The sequence below is a fragment of the Haemorhous mexicanus genome, chromosome 10 (genome assembly GCF_027477595.1).
Source record: "Haemorhous mexicanus isolate bHaeMex1 chromosome 10, bHaeMex1.pri, whole genome shotgun sequence".
Taxonomy (NCBI): Eukaryota; Metazoa; Chordata; class Aves; order Passeriformes; family Fringillidae; genus Haemorhous; species Haemorhous mexicanus.
Genome location: NC_082350.1, coordinates 19,806,303 through 19,828,316, shown reverse-complemented (window position 1 = coordinate 19,828,316; position 22,014 = coordinate 19,806,303). Strand labels below are relative to the sequence as shown.

The 22,014-nt window shown below is 41.1% G+C and overlaps 1 protein-coding gene across 1 annotated transcript; it reads left to right on the top strand.

Annotated features, from left to right (window-relative positions):
• Window positions 1-12,342: 12,342 nt before the first annotated feature.
• On the top strand, window positions 12,343-21,822 carry ACTL6A (actin like 6A). The gene is made up of 14 exons (XM_059855735.1): window positions 12,343-12,429; window positions 13,205-13,281; window positions 13,477-13,651; window positions 14,020-14,120; window positions 15,370-15,467; window positions 16,153-16,247; window positions 16,469-16,575; window positions 16,661-16,750; window positions 16,938-16,999; window positions 17,324-17,438; window positions 17,777-17,857; window positions 18,751-18,846; window positions 19,860-19,946; window positions 20,538-21,822. Exons 1-14 carry the CDS (start codon window positions 12,405-12,407, stop codon window positions 20,616-20,618), a joined length of 1,290 nt encoding a protein of 429 aa, XP_059711718.1. The 5' UTR covers window positions 12,343-12,404; the 3' UTR covers window positions 20,619-21,822.
• The last annotated feature ends 192 nt before the right edge of the window (window positions 21,823-22,014 follow it).

Sequence of the window (22,014 nt, the reverse complement as noted above, 5' to 3'; positions counted from 1 at the left end):
ACTATCATTTTGAGGTTCCGCTTCCCAGATTACTATAAATAGTGGAATCATATGGAATGCTGATAAACATTAGATAACAACAAATTTTCTTTGAGCTTACTGATTTTTTTCCTCTACAGTGCAAGCATTGAATATTATTCATATCCTAAACTGCTTAAAAATGATACCCAGCACACAGATGTCAAAAAACAGCAACAATTTTTAGAAAGGAGAAACTTTCTGAACAAACATATTTTCTCAACAGCCTGATGAAAAGATCATTTTCATCTCAGACTTTTAAAATTGTCACTCTGAATTCTCTTCTCTCTCTCACATATACACACCCAGACTCACTGCTGCGCTCCAGTTGTTTTGATAATGCAAAGCTATCATAAACACCTCTGAACACACAGCAGCACCTGAGATTTAGCAACTGGAATTTACCACGCTAAATTAAGTGCCCCAACATGTTTTTCTACTGGAGAAAAGTGTGAGTCAAAATTACACTCTTTATATATTTTCAGTAAGCAGAAAATGGAGTAAAATAAATACATGTTTTATTCTGGTTTATGTATACCATGCCCATCAGGACAGGTGAGATTGCCAGGATGTGTAGGCGCACATATATTAAGAAGCAAACAGTAATTCTGACGAGACAGTTACTAATTTGAACTTTGATATATTGGCAATTCTACAGAAAACAATACAACCACCTCGTCAATTGTCCTTCTCTCCCAGGAAGCCATCACACAAACAAGGAACTGTGCCAGAGGAATTCTAAGGGGGGTCATTTAAAATAGCAACAACAAAAGCCAAACGAAACCATCCCAAACCAACCCCTTCAGTCACATCCCTCACAACCCAGATTACACTAAACACTTCACAGAAACTTCTGAGGTCATTGGGAACATCTGAATAGATTTTTGCCTTCTTTCTCATGTATTGTTTAGGTGCCCGCTCATGCAAAAGAGCAAAATCTGGGCCCATTCTGTGAGGCAATGACCACCACCAACTTACGCTACTGATCCCAGTGCCAGAAAACAGTTTTGCAGCCTGAAGGCTCTATTTTCTCATTGTCCATAGCTGAGCAAAGAGCCACCTGTGAGCCTGCAGGTGGCTATTCAACAGATAGCATTTATAAACAACACAAGTTCAACATCTTCAGCACCCTAAGGGACAGGACTCCTTTCTGGATTTTCAGTTCCCAGCTGATGTGGCCTAAGATACACATACAGCACAATGAAGAATATCCAGAACTTCCCATTTGCCTGAGAGGCAGCCACACTTCACGCTCTGAAATCTGCATTACAACACTCGGTGGGTTTGTTATTTTTAATTAATTCTTCTGAAAATATTTTGGGGATGAGTGGATGTATATGGTGATTGCTGTGCTAAGAGAGGCTGTGGGGTTTATAATTACAAAGGGAATAAAATCCTGCCCTCCTGCATATGCAGCAATACTAAGATTTCATTGTTCACATTAGGCAAAACCTCTAATTTCAAGATCAGCTACATGTATAACAACAACTACACCAACAACAACAACAAAATAAAGTAATGATGCTCAATGCTTTGAATAAATCCAGACAGGACAGTTAATAGAATAGAAAATTCCTCACTTACCTCAATAGTTGTAAGCTGTTATTTCATACTCTGTAAACTTTCCCTCCCTGCTAACTAAACAAAAGTTCTGCAATCTCAATGCTAGAATAGCTCTCAAATACATACTGCAGAATACCAAAAAAGAGAAAGCCTATGTTGTCCTTACTAGCAGGCATCTCTCCAGGGATGATTGGTCATTACCCTGGCAACCCTCACAAATGGCAAATGACGTAAAGAGAGTGGGAAAAAAAGCCACTGAGAGAAGAAAGCACTATATGCATTATAGATAGTTCTGGGAATCCATGCTCATATATGCATTAAATGGCTTCAGAGGAGCACAGGGACCTTCCATTTTGCAGAGCTGCCTGCTGAGGTGAATAAGAAACTTTCTAATTTTTTTCTTAATCAAAACATTGGGAGCATCTCTAAGTATTTAATTGAAGCAAAGTGGGGGTTGATTATTTTAATAATTCAAACACTGGGTTTATTCTCTTTTATTTTTTCAATTCTGTTTAAATTTCCCATTAAAATAGCTCACAGTCATATTCAGACAAGGGTGGATGCATTTTTCATTATTCCTTTTCACCTTATTTGTTGCTACATAAAGTTACCTATTATTATATTTATTCCCTTTATGTCTCATACCCTCATTTTTCCCAACAATTCATTTGTACAAATTGTACAAGAGTTCCCATGTTTATGTCATTAAAACATTAGCCATTTTATTCAGTGTTACTGATAATTATGCCTAAAGAAGATGTAGCTCTAGCCAAACACCAGGGGATAAAATAAAAAGCATTTTGCTATTTTTGCACAGAACGGTTACAGTGAGTTTGACCATATTATGAGCTGTCTGTCACACAGCAAGATGAATTTGGGTGTGGTTACTTCTTCCACAATTAGATTTTTAAAAGCACAAGTAAGATAAAAAAAGAAATCTTCTTTGAGATTGTTTAGCATCTGCACCACTCTACCATTCAGTAAAACTGAAGGAATTCTGGGCACAAAACCCAAGAAAAGCATCTTCCACCCCTGCTTGCATGTGTTACCAATTACAATCCAGGATCAGGCATCCTTCCCCTTGCTCTTCTTTAGACCTCAGACTGCTGCATTCCTAAATGTGCAAAAAGCAACTTTCCAAGAGCATACTGGAGAGCATTAGCACTCAGATAATTTCATACCCTAAAGGAAAGGGCACAATTCTCTGAAACAAGAACTGAAGAAGTAAGTGAGGTGAGGTGGCTGCTCTAACCACTTAGCTATTATGTAAAAGGTGGATGGAAATGGCTCTACCATGACAACTGAGTTTCCTGTTGAACTGATGAAAACATGTTAGATGTATTTGAACTCTGCCCCACTCCAAACCTGAACTGAAATGAAAGTAACCAGCAGCTTCCACGAGGATATTTCTGTCCCTTCTTGCCTTAATTCAATTAGTTACAGTTTCATGGAGTAAAAGTTAGCACTCACTGCAATTCAGATTGTTATTATTTTCCAAATCTACTTCTCCATTGCAATCAGGAGGAAGGTGTTACACTTGTATCATGACAATTTTCAAAAAGCCTGAATGAGCCATTGGAAGTGGCTGTTTTATGACCAAAGAAGTAATGAACAGAAAGGATACTCCATAATGCTCCATTAGGTGTACTTTATTTATTTGCTGAAGACAACTCATTTTTAATTATTTAAACTCTGGCAACATCATACTACCAAATGTTCTGCTGGGTTGTAATTGACAAATATCTTGGTCTGAGCAAAGCGAAATCTCAGTGTAACATTACCTCTGATATTACATCTTTTTCCTGACAGGAGGACAAGGATTACTTTGTGTCTAGAAACCACAGAAAGCAAAGTTTAGCCATTTGTACAGGGCCATTGAAAGCTCTATGTTCCCATAAATCTTCACTCTGATGGTCCAAATCTAAGCTTCTCTCTTTTTTTTTTTTACAATTACTCTTTGCTGAAATTGAAATCCAACTACAAACTTTCCGCCAACCTTCCACTCGTTACCAAAACCAAACAAAACTCCTACCATTGGTGTTCCCAAAGTTGCTTTTGTAAGAACAAATGTGGTCTGCCATGGAAATATATAGTATGAAATGGTAGTAGATGTAAGACCAAAAGTATTGAAATATACAAAAACTTTTTGTGTTTTTGCAACAGAGATGGCACAGAGATTTCTGTGTTTTGTGGTCTTAACAAAACCTCCATATTTTCAGATCATATCCAGGCCTGTCAACTTGCCTTTGTCTGAGCATGTGAGACTGACTCATGTGAATGATCTGGGCAGGACAACAGGGACAAATCCAGCCAGTGAGTGGGGAGATGGGGAAGACACTGGTGCTAAGCTGCACCAGGAAAAAAGAGTTTTTAATGGAGTCTTAGGAACAGACACAAATGAAAACAGGGTTGCCAGTCCTTAAAGGACCCTTTCTATACAGTGGTATAATTTGCCAACACATTAGTAAATTAAATTAAAAATTCATCAGTATGTTAAAAAAGACTGGAGACAGGAATCACTCAGTAAGTAAATTATTACTGATTTTAAGTGATTCATCTCAGAAAGGATCAGCTCACTCAAGTGGGAATTTAAAGTTTTCAGCATTTTTCTGGCTCAACTGTTTAGATGCTTGTGAAATGCATCCTTTTGCAGAATCCATTCACTTAACTATGCCTGTAGAAACCTGATGTAAAGGACAATCATCCCTTCTCCACACTTTCCAAATTCTGTCTTTTCTCTTATGTGTGTCTACCCCAGTCTGGTTTTTAGCTGGAAAAAAAAATAAGCTCAGGTTTTAGCAGGCCCAATGTCCTTCATGCCACAGAGTTACAGAAAAAATCCCAAACCTATCAGAACTTATTATCTCTCCAAAAGCCCTTACACTGTCACGTCATGTAAACATCAAAGGGGAGAATGATGATTTTTGTTTCCCAGGCTATAGATATGATTCTGAATGCCCTGTTGAGTAAGGACAATATATTCTTTTTCCTTCTCTGTCCTTCTAGAAGGACAGACGTGTGCCTTGCCAGATGATGCCAAACCCATTATTAGTGTCCTTGCACATCTCCATTAGCAATAATGCAGCAAGACCAGCTGATGTCAAGGGTGTTCATGCTGAAAGATAACAACATTCCTTAAGAGGAGAAATTACAGCCTTTTAGCATTCTCTGGCTTTCCCACAATTTAGCTTTATCTGGGAACATTATTACAGTGAAACTCAGTGAGATAAATGAAGGAATAGCAAGTACTAACTTTCAGAAGATGCAAACATCTGAACAGGAACACATTGCTGTAAAGCAGTACCCTTCACTCCCCCATTTTACTCAAACCCATAGACACAGTCTGCATTTTAACACAGATCCATCCAAACACAGGATGACTCCGTATTTTTCCCAGTTCCTGCCTTTTTCATCCAGCACCCTAGTGACACAGACCCACCTCTGCTGACCCTATAAGTCCCGTGCTAAAATACTCCAGTGGATGACAATCACGTAATGGGGAATGCTGGGGCAGAAACCTGGAGCAGTTCTGACCAGAGGGGACAACAGCAAGTCCCATCATCCCAACACGGGGCCCTGTCCCACACAGGCAAGGTCACCTGTGCAGGTGACACCTGCAGAGTCTTTGCTGACTCACTCTCAGGGCTGCTGGTTCACATTGGCCAACCCAGCCAACCAAACCACAGTCCTGAGAGGTGCTGCAGCCTCAGGATCCTCACAGCTTGGACTGCAACTCACTGTAAGCAGCAGATCTGAGGTACCCAGCACTGGCTCTCCCTGTGCTGGCACTGGTGACCTAAGAGCACTTGTACACATGTAGAGAAACTGTGTCTGCAGCTTTGATTAAGGCAGATCTAAACAAGCCATTGAAAATAAGCAGCTTCTGGGAAGTACAGCTTAAAAGGCCTGGCTTCCTCCAGTTTTGTTTCATGTTTAGATTCTTTTGTGTGTCTCAAAAAAGCAAAAGTTTCTGATCAAAGCTTTTACTAGGATAAAGATACTCATGCAGTCTGTGTTCTACATGGATGATCTGTTGCCAGCTAATATACGGCAGCTTATGCTGCAACCTTATCACTTTTGGAAGCAATCAAAAAGGTAGCATGAGCCCAGTTTCCTAAAACACTGGTTTAAAAATACCTCAGACTTGCTTACATCAGTTCTCCCTGCTGTAAGCATCCCACAGTGCTAGACTGTTTCCCATCTCCATCTTTCTTGTTTGGCCAAGGAAATCAAGCAATTAATAAATACAAAATACCAAGATTTTCATGGAGTGGTGCTTTTATATGCTGTTTATGCCCTGTGAGAAAGAACATCCCTGACCACCCTCCTAGCCAGGATCCTCTATGCCACACCTAATTCTCATTTTCAGGAGTAAATAATGATGACTATCCACCCATGTAAGTGGACATATCAGGACTCAAGAAAAATCCATCATCAGCAGATCTGATCAGGTTCTCCACTGTACATCTTTTTCTGATAACACTTGGAAGCACTCATTCCTCTCCATTTCACTTGCAAGGAAGATGTCTTGAGCCTGATGCATACAGTTTTGCTGTGAAATAAAAGACACTGTGTCAGTGTGCTGAGAGAGAAGAATCAGTCTCCTAGATAACCACATAAGCAGAAGACAAATGGATTGCAAATGTGCATTTGATATAAAAGTCAGAATTCTTACATTAGTCATAAAATATGCCATGAGCGTATCTGTTAAAGCAATTTCAAATCATCAAACAATAAACATCAACAAATGCAAAGATCTTATATATACCATCCCAATATTTTTTAAAATGGAGCATAATAATGCAGATGTGTGTTGATGCTGTAATTCAGCAGCTGACACTTTTGAACAGCTGTAGCATGACTGCTCTATGATAGATCTTTTGTGAATAAATATTCAGAAAAAGCACTGCAATCTGAAGCTTCCCTCTATAAACTGGTATTCTTAATAGAAACAAACCCTCTTCTCATCAGACCTCTTGCTGCAATGTAACTGCATTGCTCTACATGCTCATTTTGGATGACAGAGTACCTACTTGTCACAGTAACAACATGAATGAATTCAAGAAAGAAGGGACAATCACTTTGCAAACAGGCCATCCAGCAAATACACTGGTGTTTTTCCTCACTACTGTTTCATAATTTAGTTTACAACAATATAAATATCTATTTGGTGATACAGCAATGCATAAATCTAAACCCCCAAGCCAATACTTTGGTTTTTGAAGCCCAGAAGAAATAATACTGCTCTCACTTGTATTCCAAATCCTGCAGCACTTTGTGGATTGCCAGTGTTTCTGCCCCTGCTTTGCCTGAGCCCTCTCCTGGTGGCAGAGCACACAGGACAAATCATACCAACACCTCCCCTGCACAACAAACACTTCCTGATGCCAAGTGCAAGCAACTTGCTAAAGTAAACCAAGATTACAGACTGAATGGTGACCCAAAACATGTCACCAGGTCTGTAGGTGAGCACACCCCTACAGCCCTGCTCCCCACACTGCCTCATTTCACCCACAGAGTCTCCAGATAGCCCCACAGCTTGAAAATGCTACTGAGGCAAGCCAGCACCTCGTGGAAAGCCAGGAACAGGGATTTGAACCTTGCCATGCTGCATCTGGCCAGGAAGCAGAACCTTGCTCCATGCTACCTGCTTGGCTCTCACAACCACATTGCCACTGCCACAGTGGGAAGTGCAGGGGATCAATGCCCTCTTAATGGCAGGGCTCAGGTGACACAAAGATCTTCTGTTTGTCAGGCTAAGCTGGCTCCCAGCTGTAAGGAGCTTTGTTTCTGCAGATGAGAGGTACTGAGCCAGGTCAGGGTTGGCCCAGCTGCCAAGAAAATAAGCCCTGCAAGAATCCAAAGAGACTACAGACCAAACACTAAGCCTGAAACAGTGAGTTCTGACAGGGCTGAGCCAAGCGAGACATATGTGCACAAGAGACTCATTTGAGAAGGGCAATACAGGCACACTTCAGTTCTGGCCAGGGCCAGCTCAGCCCAGAAGACCAATTACTTCAGAACCAGTTCCAGGCAAGTATTGCTGTACATTGCTGATCAAATCTGGCTCTGTGATTCCTTACTCTGCCTGATCTAAACAATGAAAGGGTCTGGAGGCCTCTAATGCGATTTCCCATGAACCACTTACAGTACAGAACTATAAAGTAGTTCTGTTATTATATGGTTTTTCCCCTATTCTTCAGCATATCCTAGTCACTATCACTCCAGGCAGTCAGATGGAAGCTCAGCATGCTCTCTGAAATTGAGTCAGGCCATCCATTGGTGAGGGAAAGTTGACTGGGCATTAATGGCAAGCACCATCACATCTTCCTTCAGTCGTGTTCTACAATAAGAGTGAGTCATGGGTCTTTTGCAGAACTAGTTAAACACACCAGAAGAAGATTCTGGAACACAGAGCCTCAGGACTGCCTTGCTGGAGTCACAGAGAGATTTCAGACACTTTTCCTTTCTCCAGAATTTTCAATTGCTAAGAACCAAGCAGCCTCTACAGTGGTTATCCAGGTTTAAGGTGTGTCTGTCTTTATGCATTTTATATTAAACAGAATTCAGTGCTTGGACTTCAGTTTGAGATAAGAACCTGAAAGTCATTGTGCCAGTGTTGAGGCTTCTTAGTGAGGCTCAGCATTGAATTTCTGTTCTTGCTCATTTTCTGCAGAAGGAGAATGATACTCAGCATCCCTGTGAGGAAGGGGAGTATTTAAATTGACAAAGCACCCAAGTACTTTAGCAATGGAAGTGGAAAGCTGAGAGGTCATACAAAGTTATTGAGTGAATAAGTATTAATAATTATTTTGCTTTTTCATCTGCAGATGCTTTCCTAGTTCACATAAACATTTAAGACCTCATCTGAAAATAGGAAAAATAAAACCTTTAACATGCATTTTGCAATCAAGAAACAAGGAGGAACCCAGACATGATGAATAAGCCATTGTCCCAGCCAGCCTGCTAGCACTGCAGCCTGGGAGATTGGCTGGCAGTTGTATGGCACAGCTCAAAAGCAACAGGCCATCAGCCACCCCATGGGGAAGTGCTGCTTGTTGAGAAACAAAAAATCATTCTGCTCAGTTTTGGCTTGACATGTACATTACTTTCTACATTGCTTTATGTCACCAAAAAGGTGAATGAACTTGCTTGAAACAATGAAGCTTTAAAAATCTCAAAGCAATAATTAGGAAACTTCTGTTTCTCCAGATTATCACTGATGGAATTAATTTTTGCCTATAAGTTAGTAACAAAATTTGATGTCTTGGTTCATGCCTTACTTTTAAATGATTCCTCTCTTTATTCCCCTGGACAATTTATGCCAGTGTCTGCCTCTAGGATTACTATATAATGCCAGGTACAATAAATCAGTATGTGATATTCCCATGAATAGCACATGGTTTTTGTTACACCTGCATCCACAACTCCTGCCAAGATATTATGACTACTTGTACCAATACGGGAACCTAGATAAAATGCAGTTATTGTTGCTATCCACCTTGATTTGATAATCCTTGCTTCTGATGAAACTAAGCAAAAATTATTAAAAGACCCCCAAATATTTGGGTTCATTATGGAAAGTGGTAGCAAAATTACAGATTTCACCTGCTCTTATGCAAATGTAGGATGATGTGCAGGAGTTCACTGAAATAATCTGAAATTTGCAACTCTGTAAGTCAGGTTAGACTGCTAAAAACAGATGTCTCAAGTCTATTTCTCTTGTGCATGGAACAGTGTAGGGTTATCCACCTGCTGCAAATCAAAGTCACTGCAGAAACCTCAGTGATGATGCTCTGCACACTTTCCACAGGAAATGCCTGGAACAGTACAAGGAAGACAAAAGTAGGACCTAGAGAGCTGTCAGTCTATATTTCCTTCCCCTTATACTCCAGACTTCTTCTGAATTGCATGGATTTGGCTTTGTTCCTTATGGCTATCAAATCCTGAGGCTTCTAGATACCAACATGATTTCCAGGGTATGTTCTTGTGTTGAAGAAATATTGAAGAAAACTAAAGCAGCAGAATGCCATGTTGGTTTCTGTCTTGCACATCAGTCACAAGCAGCTGTTGTGCAGAGAGCAGGGTCTGGCTTAAAGTGTCACTTATCACATGAATACAAGGAATCATCGCCGCAAAATAAAGTACAAGAAGGAGCTAAATGAAGAACCCTTGGCATGGTAATTCCAAATTTTCTGAACTGCTTTTCCCATCTGCATAGTCAAAGAACTATGACTTGAGTATTAGTGCCACACACTGGAAATCATGATAACATACTCACTTGAAAATATTTCATAACACAAAATGAAGGTGCACTGGCTTTATGATGTATAGTTAATGAAACAGCAGGATTTATCTTTCTAATGCTATATATTGTAGCTGTATTGTCCTATAAATGATAAAAGAATTTCTTAATTGCATGATAAAACTATGACGTTTGCTCCTTAAAGAAACAGAGACTCAAATTGTGTGTCAAACTAAGTTTCTTGCCCTTGAGAGTTAGTAAATCAAATAATCTCCTTGTGCTGTCATAATTGTGCTTTATAAAACCCAACTCAAGTGGTTGTCCCTTGGAACTGTTGGATTTTACTAATTTTCCCATGTTTTGACACCCTCCCCCTAAAGAGGGATTGCTTTTCACCAGCCCAGTGTTAACTGCAGCATCTTAGGAGCTGCAGTACACACAGATCGAGGCTGCTTTTCCTCTTCACCAGCATGAAGTTTGCTGAGATTTGTAGTGATTTGTTAAATTTTCAACAGCTTTACCTAGCTAATTTATTCAGCTTCCAGAACAAAACTACTGGGTACACCAAATGTGCGCCTCCCTGATTAAATTCAGTGTAAGTAGGGAGGCATAACTGAAACTTAAGTCACAGGTTAGGAAAAAACCTTAAGTTTTGCAGGAAGTTCTGAACTCCCCATCCAAGTAAGACACAGTGAGCTCAGGCCATTAGTTTTTGCTTTATGGTGAAAATACAAGAAGCACTTCTTTTTATCATTTATAGTCCAATAATTAGGTGCTTTAAGACTGCTTATTATGCTATCCAAAACTTTATAGTCAAATGTAAATGTAATAAGTACAATATTCTATTAAGCAGGCTAAATCGAATCACTTGAAGATCCTTGCTACAGCATTACAAAAATAAGCTACATATCTTAGGTAGACTTAAAAAGAACACACAGCTTCCCATCCCCTCCGACATCACCCACCTCACATAAAAATTCAATAAGGTGCACACCAGGAAGACTTGCCCTTTAAGCTAATTCCCTTGTTCTCCAGTAAAAATTTTAGTCTTCTCTAATGCTAACTGCTGGTTAGGCCTAAGGTCTTTCTTTTGTTTTCTTTAATTCCTGCAGCTTTATAGTTACTCATCTCTGGCTGTCCTGGCTGAACACCAGGTTTGGCTGAGTGCTCCGACACCAAACAAGGCGATGTGAAATCCTAACTACAAGTTCAGCTGTAAAACTGGCAGCTGAACTGCCCAGCTCCGAGACACACCAGCCCCGGGGACCAAGGGCTCTGCCCCAAGCAAGAAAGGAACCACACGAGGCAGGGCTATCAAGATAGGCTTCAAAAGATTTTTTTCTCAGTGGAAGAGCTCAACAGAGCAGTGACAGCAGCAGTGGAATCACAGAATCAGTTAGGTTAGAAAAGATCTCTGAGATCATCGAGTTCAACCTGTGCCTGGCACAGTTTGAGATTATATCCTCTGGTCCTGTCGCTGGTTGCCCAGAAGAAGGGGCTGATTCCACCAGGCTACAGCCTCCTGTCAGGTGGAATTGGGAAGGGCCCAGGAGCAGCGGCTCCTTTCCACAGTGCCGATGCTCTGGAGTCATCCCACTCCTCATGTGGCAGCAAGTTCACCCTGCAAGCCCTCAGGATTCACAAGCTACCTCTCCCCACTCCAGCAAACCCGGCAGCCTATAAATGATAAAAGAATTTATAGGATATCCAGCTCTGGGCTCCTCAATACAAGAGGACAAGGAGCTCCTGGAGCCGCTTAGCGGAGGATGATTAAAGGGACTGGAGTGTTTCATGAGGAGATGCTGAGGGAGCAGAGCCTCTTCAGCCTCGAAGGAGGTGACCTCAACAATGTGGGCAGGGAGGTGTCAGAGGATGGATCAGACCCTTCTCAGGTGGTGCTGAGCAACAGAACAAGAGACAATGGGCAGAAACTGAACAGGAAGTTCCATCTGAACATGAGAGAGAACTTTCCTGTGCAATGACCGCTCACAGAACGGATTGCCCATAGAAGATGGGGAGTCGCCCTTACTGGAGATACCCCAGAACCCTCTGGACGCAATCCTGTGCCACTCGCTCTGGGACGACCCTGCTGGCGCTGGGAAGTGCGACCAGAGGATCCACTGTAGTCCTTTCCCGCCTGAACCACTCTGTGATTCCTCTCACGGTCCACAGCCCACCTGCCCCGCTCCTCTCACCCCCCGCCTCCTCTGCGCTCTCTCCGTCCCCTCCCGCCGCCGCTACCCTCATACCGCCCCCCCCCCCCGCCCTGCACTCCGTCGCCTGCCCGCCCTCCGCGTCCGGCTTCAGGATTGGCTGTCCGCGACAATGCCCGGCCTCCCGCCGGCCGGGATTGGTCGGTTCTGCCCGCGCGACGCTGCCATTGGCGGACGGGCGACGGCGCTGCGGGTCGGGCCGCGCCGCGGGCGGGGAGCGTGGCCGGGGCGCTTTTGTTGCTGGGTCGGCGGCGAGAGGAGCGGGCGGGGAGCGCGGGGCCCGCGGACACCGGGGCAGGCGGGGAGCGGGGCCGGGCGGCGCGGCGTGGGCACGGCGGACGGCGGGGCCGGGCCCAGCGGCAGCCATGAGCGGCGGCGTGTACGGGGGAGGTGAGTCCGGCGCCGCCCTCCCCTCCCCCGCCCCGCGAGGCGGCGCGTGCGGCCCCGGCGGGCGCTTCCCGCCTCCCTCAGCCCGGCCCGGCGCTGCCGCGGCCCCTCCGTGTCCCACGCGTGAGGAGGAGGAGGCGGCGGGCCTTGTTTGTGTTGTTTATGTCCTTGGCGGCCCCGAGGTGCCTCCGTCGGGGACCGCTCGCACCGCGGCCTTGGGCAGGATCCGCCGTACCAAGGTCCGGAGAAGGTCCCCGCACTTTGGGAGCCGGGTGTGGTTCCCCGGAGCCCCTGTGCACACCCCCTGTGACACCCGATCGTTTGCGGCAGGTTTCCTTTAGGATGTGCATAGATCAGCAAGGATCGGGCCCGTAGGGATGGGCACTCTGACCTCTTCCCTCACAGAGTTGATGTTTTCAGTCCCACCTTCCTCATCCTCATCACCCGCGGGGGCTCTGGGCTCGCCTGGCTTCGTGTGACTGTTAAATTAGAACTTCTTGGAAGTTTTATCTTGCGATCTGCTTAGCTGCTACTGCGTTTTCCCTCTTCTACTAAAATTCTATTCCTTACGCCAAACGGAGGGACTGCAATGCCCCATTTAAAGCCTCTCTGCAATTTTCCAATAGCTCTGGTAGTGAGAGTTCTGAATAGAGAAGTTTGTCCTTACTTTGTAAAAGATCCCTTGATATACTTGTCTTGCTTTCCCATTAAAGCAGGCAGGGAAAGGTCAGGGTTGCAGAAGAGCGTAATAACCATTCTTTATTAACCATCTTTTCAGATGAAGTTGGGGCTCTGGTGTTTGACATTGGCTCGTACACAGTGAGAGCAGGCTATGCAGGCGAGGACTGCCCAAAGGTGAGAGAATCTGTGCCTCGATGGAAATTCAACATGAATTTATGCCTTAGGTCTTCTTTGCGAGTTACAACCCTTCCGAATACATTGGGGTTTGTTCTGACTTTGTTGTATAAAGAAACTTCTGAATTTATGAGAAAAACACCAGCTTGCAGAACATTACTAATCCTTATGTGCTGCTTGCCTCTTGCCTTGCAGGTGGATTTTCCAACAGCCATTGGTGTGGTGCTAGAAAGGGACAATGGCAGCACTCTGATGGAGATAGATGGTGACAAAGGCAAACAAGGGGGCCCAACTTACTACATAGACACTAATGCCCTGAGAGTTCCAAGGGAGAATATGGAAGCCATTTCACCTTTAAAAAATGGAATGAGTATGGTGCTCTTGTCTTTTTCTACCTGATTTAAAAAAAATAGCATTGCCAGGCTGCAGGAAGTTATGGCCGTGTTGGCAGATGTTATGTACAGCAACAGAGGCTGTAAGAACAGATTCCTGCTTTACAAGCTGCATGGAGATGTGGTTGGTTTTCAGTGCTAGTGGGCTTTCAGCATAATTGTTGAAGTAATGGTGGTTGTGGAGGAAGAGAATTCTGCAGATCTGTTAGAGGAGGTGTGTGTCTGCTGGGGACAACTTTTGACTGAAGAGCTCTATGCAAAAAACTAAATTGGAAAGCCTTTATGTGTTTATGAAATGAAACAAAACTTAGAAGTAACTAACCTGTTTGTCTCAATGTTGTTATAGTTGAAGACTGGGATAGTTTCCAGGCAATTTTGGATCACACTTACAAGATGCATATTAAATCTGAAGCAAGTTTGCATCCTGTCCTTATGTCTGAAGCACCAGTGAGTAAAAGCAGCTGTGCATTTCGATAAATCTTTTTGCTAACTGTACAAATATTAGTCCTGGATAAGTCTGACAATGGTGACAAGTGCTAAAACTTAGCTACTGAAATGACAATTTTAAAATATTTGGACAGCTTCTGGAAAATGTCTAAAAAACCCTCAATTTGAAATAGTTTGTTTGAGTTGTATTAGAAAGTATTTACAATATGCTATTGTTTTTCACTTACTGAAAAGAAGCCAAAAGTTAAAAAAAGAATTTTTACTGCCTAGAACAAAAAGAAAAAAGATGTTTGGATGTCTTATATATTAAGTCACACTTAATAAAATGCCATTAAAAAAATCTTGCTTCATTCAGCTTTACAAGTAATATTAAGTGACACAGAATAATATTTGTAATGGAGAAGTTTTAATTTTTCTGTCTTTGTTTCTGTAAGTTGTCCTGTAAGGCAGCTGAAGTGGATGAATACAAATTTCTGGGAAAATCTGGACAAGGTTTCTGTCATTTTAAAATGCTCAGTATTTGAAGGCAGATCTTAAAGTCAGAGTAGAAAAGGTAGACATGCATACACAAGTGATGCCTTTCTTTAAAAAAACCTTATGAAAAGGATTTTCTTGAATTTCATTGTTCCCTTGTGTTGAATCACAGCTTGTGGAGTGTATATGAATTTGCAGTGGCTGTTTGATAGCTCAGTGGGTGTCTGAATAGAGACATTCCCATTGAAATTCTCCTTAAAAACCTCATCTTACTTTCTTGTATTGGCTTGGATAAAACTTCACATTTTCAGTAATGTGCTGAATATTTCAGATACATCCTGGCTTAATCACAACTACGGTAGAACTGTAGAAAGGAACTTTGGGAACTGGAAAGTCTGGATTTATTTTTCTTCCCACTGGGCAAGTTCCTTCATGTATCTTCCCCCTTGTAAAAGGCAGAGTGCTTGCTTTAGAGAGTTCTTTGGGAACCCAACACTGAAAGAGCTGCAGAAGTGTAAAGAAATGTATTGTAACATGGAAGGTGTGTAGCACTTTTGTGTGATACATAAACATTGATGTATTGTAGTATAAATGGAATGAAAAATGTTCTAAAGAAGTAAATTACTAGAAATCCATTTATCTAGAATTTTGATATGATTGGAAACTGTGGCTGCAGTTTTTCTAATAACTTCTTTATTGTGTTAGCAATCTGTTAGTGTGCAAACACAGCTTCCTTTTGGTCACTTCCTTGTGATTTGGGTTTATTATTTTTTAGTGGAATACCAGGGCAAAGCGTGAGAAACTGACGGAATTGATGTTTGAACACTACAACATCCCAGCCTTTTTCTTGTGTAAAACTGCTGTTCTGACAGCGTATCCTTTGAAATGTTTCACTGCATGGTTTTATTTTCCTCCCCCCAGGAAATTATGGTATACGTTTTCCAGGCAATTCCAAGTATAACAGCATGTCTAACTTTCTTATAATTGATTTTTTCCATAAACATCCAGGGAGGAAGTCAACAAATGCATTTTCTGAAGTTTAAGGCATTACAGCTCATTTTTGAAGTTCTTGCAATCTGACTCTGCCCTTGGGGTCAAAGTCTTTTTTTTAATTATGTTTTTTTTCCATTGTATACTGTGGATAAGAATATTACAGACCTGAAATGATGGTGTCCACATTACTAAATACAGTAATTAGAGCTTGACTTTTTCATAGCCTTAAGAAGAATATTTGTAATTATTTTAACTAATAATATGCTTCCAGCTTTGAGTCTAAATGAATTGGATGTAGTTAAAGCTTGCTGCATAGCAATGGCATGAAGTCTCACCCTTGTGCCTCCAAAGCCTGAGTTAGTTCACAGATGGAAGTTAAATGCTGCTCTCTCTATGAGATTGTGCACTTCACAGAAAGATGGTACACACTGGAAAATGACAAATCCCTTTGTAGAGGCAAGGAATAGCTTGTTGGAATCCTCATTCCTAGTTATGATTTAATTGTATAGCAGCTTTGTTTTTCTAAAGTGAAAATGACAATGTTTTCCTTAATCACTTTGACTAGTTTTGCTAACGGGAGATCTACAGGTCTCATCTTGGATAGTGGAGCAACACACACCACTGCTATTCCAGTGCATGATGGCTATGTACTTCAGCAAGGTATAAACTTTCATGGATAACAGCACTGCAGTATCAAGTGATTAGAGTGATTTCTGCTTCCACAGTTTTGTTGCTGCTTTTACATCTCTGTGCCCCCTTAAAAAGGAAAAAAACCCTAACACTGTTCACTGACAAATAGTTGGGAGAGCCTGTTCATGATTTGGATACTTTCCAGGTTAGTTGTTTTGGTTTTTATTTTGAATCCCCTCTTTGCCTTCTAGGTATTGTAAAATCACCACTTGCAGGAGACTTTATCACTATGCAGTGCCGGGAGTTGTTTCAGGAAATGAATGTAGAGATAATTCCTCCATATATGATTGCTTCAAAGGTGGGAAAATAATTTTATTTTGTAAGTGATGTCTTGGAGAGAGGCTTAAATGTTTACCTGATGACTTTGTACCCTATAATCTCAGGAGGCAGTTCGTGAGGGGTCACCAGCAAATTGGAAGAGAAAAGAGAAGTTGCCCCAGGTCACCAGGTCTTGGCACAACTACATGTGCAATGTAAGTAGGTCATTCCTCCTGCTCTCACCTTCCATGAGTGTTCCATAATTAAGGGTTTTTTGCTAGTATATCAGCATTTTCTCTTGAAGAATGAGAAAAATCTTTGAAAAGTTAGTACCAATTCTATAAATTTTATAAAACTGAAGATTAAAATTCATGTAAATTCATGTTATTTTTAACTCCACAGTGTGTCATTCAGGACTTCCAGGCTTCTGTCCTCCAAGTATCAGATTCAACCTATGATGAACAGTATGTTACTTTCTTCTTTCTTATTAAATCAGTTAGCAATTGTGTGTGTGGTGCTCAGCCTGTTCACTGCTGTCGGCTGGCTTTGTTATGGAAGAAGGTTTTATCTAAAAATGGATGATTTATGAAAGCAGGAGTACTGCATATATCCAGGTGATAGTTTTTTGTTTAGTATTCCAAGATGAGATCATAATAAATATTATTGGAAGCATAAGTCCTGTGAATCACAGTATTCCCATTGGAACTGTGGTTTATAACACTGCTTAGATAATTTGACATCCTGTTTAGAGAGCACTTTAATGTGTTCCTTTCTGTCTCATGCTCCAGGGTGGCAGCACAGATGCCAACAGTTCATTATGAGTTTCCCAATGGCTACAACTGTGACTTCGGTGCTGAGCGTCTGAAAATTCCCGAGGGATTGTTTGACCCTTCCAATGTAAAGGTAAAACCACTTTGATAGCTGTGATTCGAAGGCTCTGCATGACTAGGCTATCACATGGCTTTCTTTTGCATAACATTTTTAATCTTGTGATTTGCTCTGTGGGGTTTTCCTGGGGGTAGAATTTGCCTGTCTTGAATTATGGCTGGGGAAGGGAAGGATGAAATGTTTGAATTGGGTGGTGATGAGCTGACTGGAAAAATAGGAATATTTTTGTTCCTTCCCTAACAAAATGCTTAGCTCCCTCTCCAGTAACACTTGTAAAATTCAGCTCGTTCAGGGCTTTTCTGTGCCTTGCTCTCTTGAAGCAATGATGTGTAGATTGCTAATTTTCCCTGCAGGGTTTATCTGGTAACACGATGCTGGGTGTGAGCCACGTTGTCACAACAAGCGTTGGAATGTGTGATATAGATATCAGGCCGGTAAGTGCTACTCAGCCAGGCATTATTTTAAGGAATAGATATTTCTGTGCCAATACATGTTTTTAGGACTAGAACAGTAACAGTGAAGAGATTTCCTAGGATAATGATAAATATGTTAGAATAATTCTGTAAGTATGATGTATTTCTGTATAGGGATATGTACCATTAGTGTTTTCTCTTACAAAATGCTAAATCAGGACCTTTTACTTACTGTTTCTACCCGTATTTAAAAATCTGATGCACAGATTTTGTGGCTGGCACTGCATAATTTGGATTGGACTGGCTTTAGATAAGTGTTTACGTTTCTAACTTGGAGTGTTCAGATTTTTAGGCATCGTTATGTTTAGAACATACATGGAATTTATAAAGAGAAGTTTTAAAGGAAAACATTAATTTTAAAATTAGTGCACTGTCTTTCTCAGATGTCAGTTTGATACAGATGGCATGAGAGTTCTTTCAACGATTTTTTTCTGTTAACCAGTATGTGAGGAGGGCTTAGTGGGCTGGCCCATGGTGTGTGTTCACCAACTGCAGCAGTAGTGAGATAGAAAACTGCAGGGCTGTGGGGTTTTCTTTTGAGGTTGCATTTTGCTGTAAAAAACTCAGCAATTTGGATACAGGGGAGATCTGCAGGTTGAGGGTTCTCCGTAGTAGAAATTGTTCAGTGAAATAATGTAGAACATATGGCTTCTGCCTTCCTTTTGTAGTTTAATATTAAGCTGCCTTGCAATATTTTTAAGTGATTAAATAATAAATTGAATTGGGAGAGGTAATACTGTTGCATTGTTGTTGTTGACTATACATACTCGTGCCACCCCTCTCTTGTGAGAAAAAGCTGTTTTCAGAATGATTTCCAAGGTAAAGCTCTAGGTTTGTTTTTTTTCTCTTTTTAGGGTCTCTATGGCAGTGTGATTGTAGCAGGAGGAAACACTCTGATACAGAGTTTCACAGACAGATTGAACAGGGAGCTGTCTCAGAAAACCCCACCGGTAAAGCAACTCTTGCCATTACTGCATTGAGTACTTCAACATTTTACTTTTCTGCCATATAAGTACAAGGATATTGTGGTCTTGATATTTTTAGGAACCTGAAAGCTGAATAGATTTCTGCAGGGTTAAGAAAACTCCCTCTCTAAAGAAAAGAAAGAATTCTTGAAGAGTTTCACACAGAATAAACTACAAAATTACTTGAGTATTTTACTGCTCCACTCTTGCTTTCAGATTGTGATCCTGAGTTCTGTAATTGTCCCCAAGCAACAGCCAGTATTTCTCTTGATGGTCTCTCTTTTGAAGTGTTGCTGACTAACTTGAGACACTTTCAGTTATTCTGTCTGAGGTCACTTTGTGGTGGCAATTGTTTTTCCTTGATTCTGCAGACAGCCTAAATCACTGGGTTTTGTCTATGAATAACATACTTATGTATTTTTTAATCACTTGATGTTGAAGGAAGTATTGATACCTTGCATCTGAGAGTAGATACAGATTATGATATTTCTTGAATTTTAGTATTCAAGCAAAAATGTTCTGCTTGGGACAACTCTGTAATGATGAATGTTAGAAGAAACTGAGAAATGTATTCACTGCTTATAATAGCTGAGGAGGAGCCCATTGAAATTCAAAGATTTTATTGCTGTAAGGCATTTTGAAAGCAAAAGGAATGAATGGATCCAAATAAGACTAGATGACTTAAGTCTAGCAATGTAAGTCATTTTAGTCCCAGTGCAGTGCTGGAGATGACACTATACACTGTGATATTATTACTCTCCACCTGCCCCATTCCTTGCCTTAACCATTTGCTGTTGGGAGACAAGGCAAAAACTGTATTTCCTGTTCCACTGTGGTTGTTTTGAATTGTAAATGCAGGGCAGATAAGCAGTATTGCAGATGTACTAAAATGGATCTTTTTCAGCTGCATATTGGTATAGACACCAGGTTCCTTGAACTGTTTGTCCCTAAAGGTAACCAGCTTACATTTGTGTGACATTTGCTCCTTTTCTGTGCAGAGCATGCGCCTGAAGTTGATAGCTAACAACACCACTGTGGAGCGGAGGTTCAGCTCGTGGATTGGGGGCTCCATTTTGGCTTCTTTGGTTAGTAAACTTGTGTTACTGTGTTGCTGTGCTGAACAGCACTGCCACCCAGACATTTGATTGCCCAGAAGTGTGCATTGCAGAGTCTGTGCTACCTAATCATAATCTTGGCTATCCTCATGGTAAGGGGAAAGGAATCTGTTTTAAAAAGAGATGTGAGTGTTTCCAGTGACAACATATCCTGCCATGTTCTCCCATTTTTAATGGCAAGGTAAAGCCTTGAAATACATGCACTTTCTCTAGACTGTATCTAGTAGACCATGAAGGTAGCAAACCTGTTTCCACATCATATTCCTGAGGTTAATTCTACAAGTTATTGAACACTGAAATGCTTTTTGGGGGTTAATTTATCATCATGGGAAAGGGAGACTGGAATCAGCATTTGGTGCTGCACTTCCTGTCTTGAGTTTAATCCTTTAGGAATTAAACTCAAGGAAGAGACAGTTAAGCAGGTCAAGTCCTAATACTTCGTTTACTGTAAGGACTTGCTTGTTTTCCCTCTTAGGAAAAGCTAATCATGTTTCAAATAACCATCATTTGTATTCTGATATTTTTTCATTGTGTGTTGCTTTTGTTTCTTTATTTTTGTAGGGTACTTTCCAGCAGATGTGGATTTCTAAACAAGAATATGAAGAAGGAGGGAAACAGTGTGTAGAAAGAAAATGTCCTTAGACCTCTTTACTGTGAAAACTGCTGCCTGCTCGGTGCTCCTTCTGTTTTATAGCTTTAGCATACTCAGGAATGGGATGGACTCCTTTTTGTAGGAAGTTTATATTGGGTTTTTTGCAAAATTCAAGTTCCATTTTAACAAAGTTAGAAATTTTCAGAGACCTAATTGGTACTATAATAGAAAAAGGATGTTTATGTCCCTTGTAAAGCAATAATTCCTGTAACAAGCATTTTATAATTTTGTATAAATGTCTATTTTCTCTAGTATCTTTTCCTGGGAACAGCTTTACAGGTTAGCTAATAGATAGAGGCATAACCTTGCAAATGCCTGTGCTTATTTATTAATTATTTCTTGTCTAATTTCTTGTCTATTTTCACATACTAGTCTTCCTTGCTGGTACTTTGGCCTTAAATTGCTCTTATTTTTCTCTTAAAAAATAAAATTTGGTCTTTTATATTTGAGCAAGCTTGTGAGTACTTGCAGAGAAAGTTACTCTGCTGTTTTAAAAGTTGAAAGTTTGTATTCAGCAGTCTATTTTAGTGTAAACTTTTACTGTATCACAGAAGTGTTACATTCCACGGAGTGAATGTTATATTAAGCACTGGTTTGTTAATTTTTTTATTTCGGAGCAGTTTCATTTCAGTAAGCAAGCAATGCTTTCCACCTGATGTCTAAGAATGTATTTAACGCCTTTGTGATGTTGGTGAGAAGCAAAGCCTGTTGGAGACAGGGAAATTGAGACAAAGAATTGCCTCTGCAAGACTGGGAGCAGAGTCAGAAGCTTTCACTGCGTGGCTTGACCGTGCTGCAGGGAGCCCCAAGTGCTGTGTGCTCATGGCTGGTGTGGCTCCCCCTGTGCCTCCCAGCAGGGTCTGTAAGTGCCTGTGTTTGCAGGGGGAAGGTGCACTCAGGGTCACAGAAATGGGGATGACTTTTTTTCAGCAGGAATTGGCTGTCAAGACACAGCTCAGTGTTGCTTTTAAGCTTAATTTACAGTGGTGTGATGATCTGTTAGGGGACACAATGAAGTTTTGCTCCTTATCTCAAAAGCTGTGGAAAACCAAATAGCATTTAACTGATCTAAAAAAAATGAACAGTACTGCTACATTTTTGTATCCTAAAAGATCTTGTGGGTAAATAATTATGAGGCCTCTATTTGAAAAGTTTCATATTACCTCCAAATAATAAAGTAATTTATCAAACCAATCTGCTTTTGTCTTATCATGAGAATCTTGAGTTGCTCTTTAGACAAAGTTGCTTGATCAGATTTTCAAAGCTGTTGACAAACCATATTTCTCTTGCAAAATGAGACAAACAGCAAAGTCACCAGCTCTTGTCATTGTGGAAGAAAAAGACTCAGTCCAGTTTCCATTCAGGTGGAACATGGAACAAAACTGA

Coding starts and splice junctions, on each gene's coding strand:
- ACTL6A (XM_059855735.1), top strand. CDS start 12,405: ATGAGCGGCGGCGTGTACGGGGGAG. Junction 13,282..13,476: donor CAGGCGAGGACTGCCCAAAG/GTGAGAGAATCT, acceptor CTTGCCTTGCAG/GTGGATTTTCCAACAGCCAT. Junction 13,652..14,019: donor ACCTTTAAAAAATGGAATGA/GTATGGTGCTCT, acceptor ATGTTGTTATAG/TTGAAGACTGGGATAGTTTC.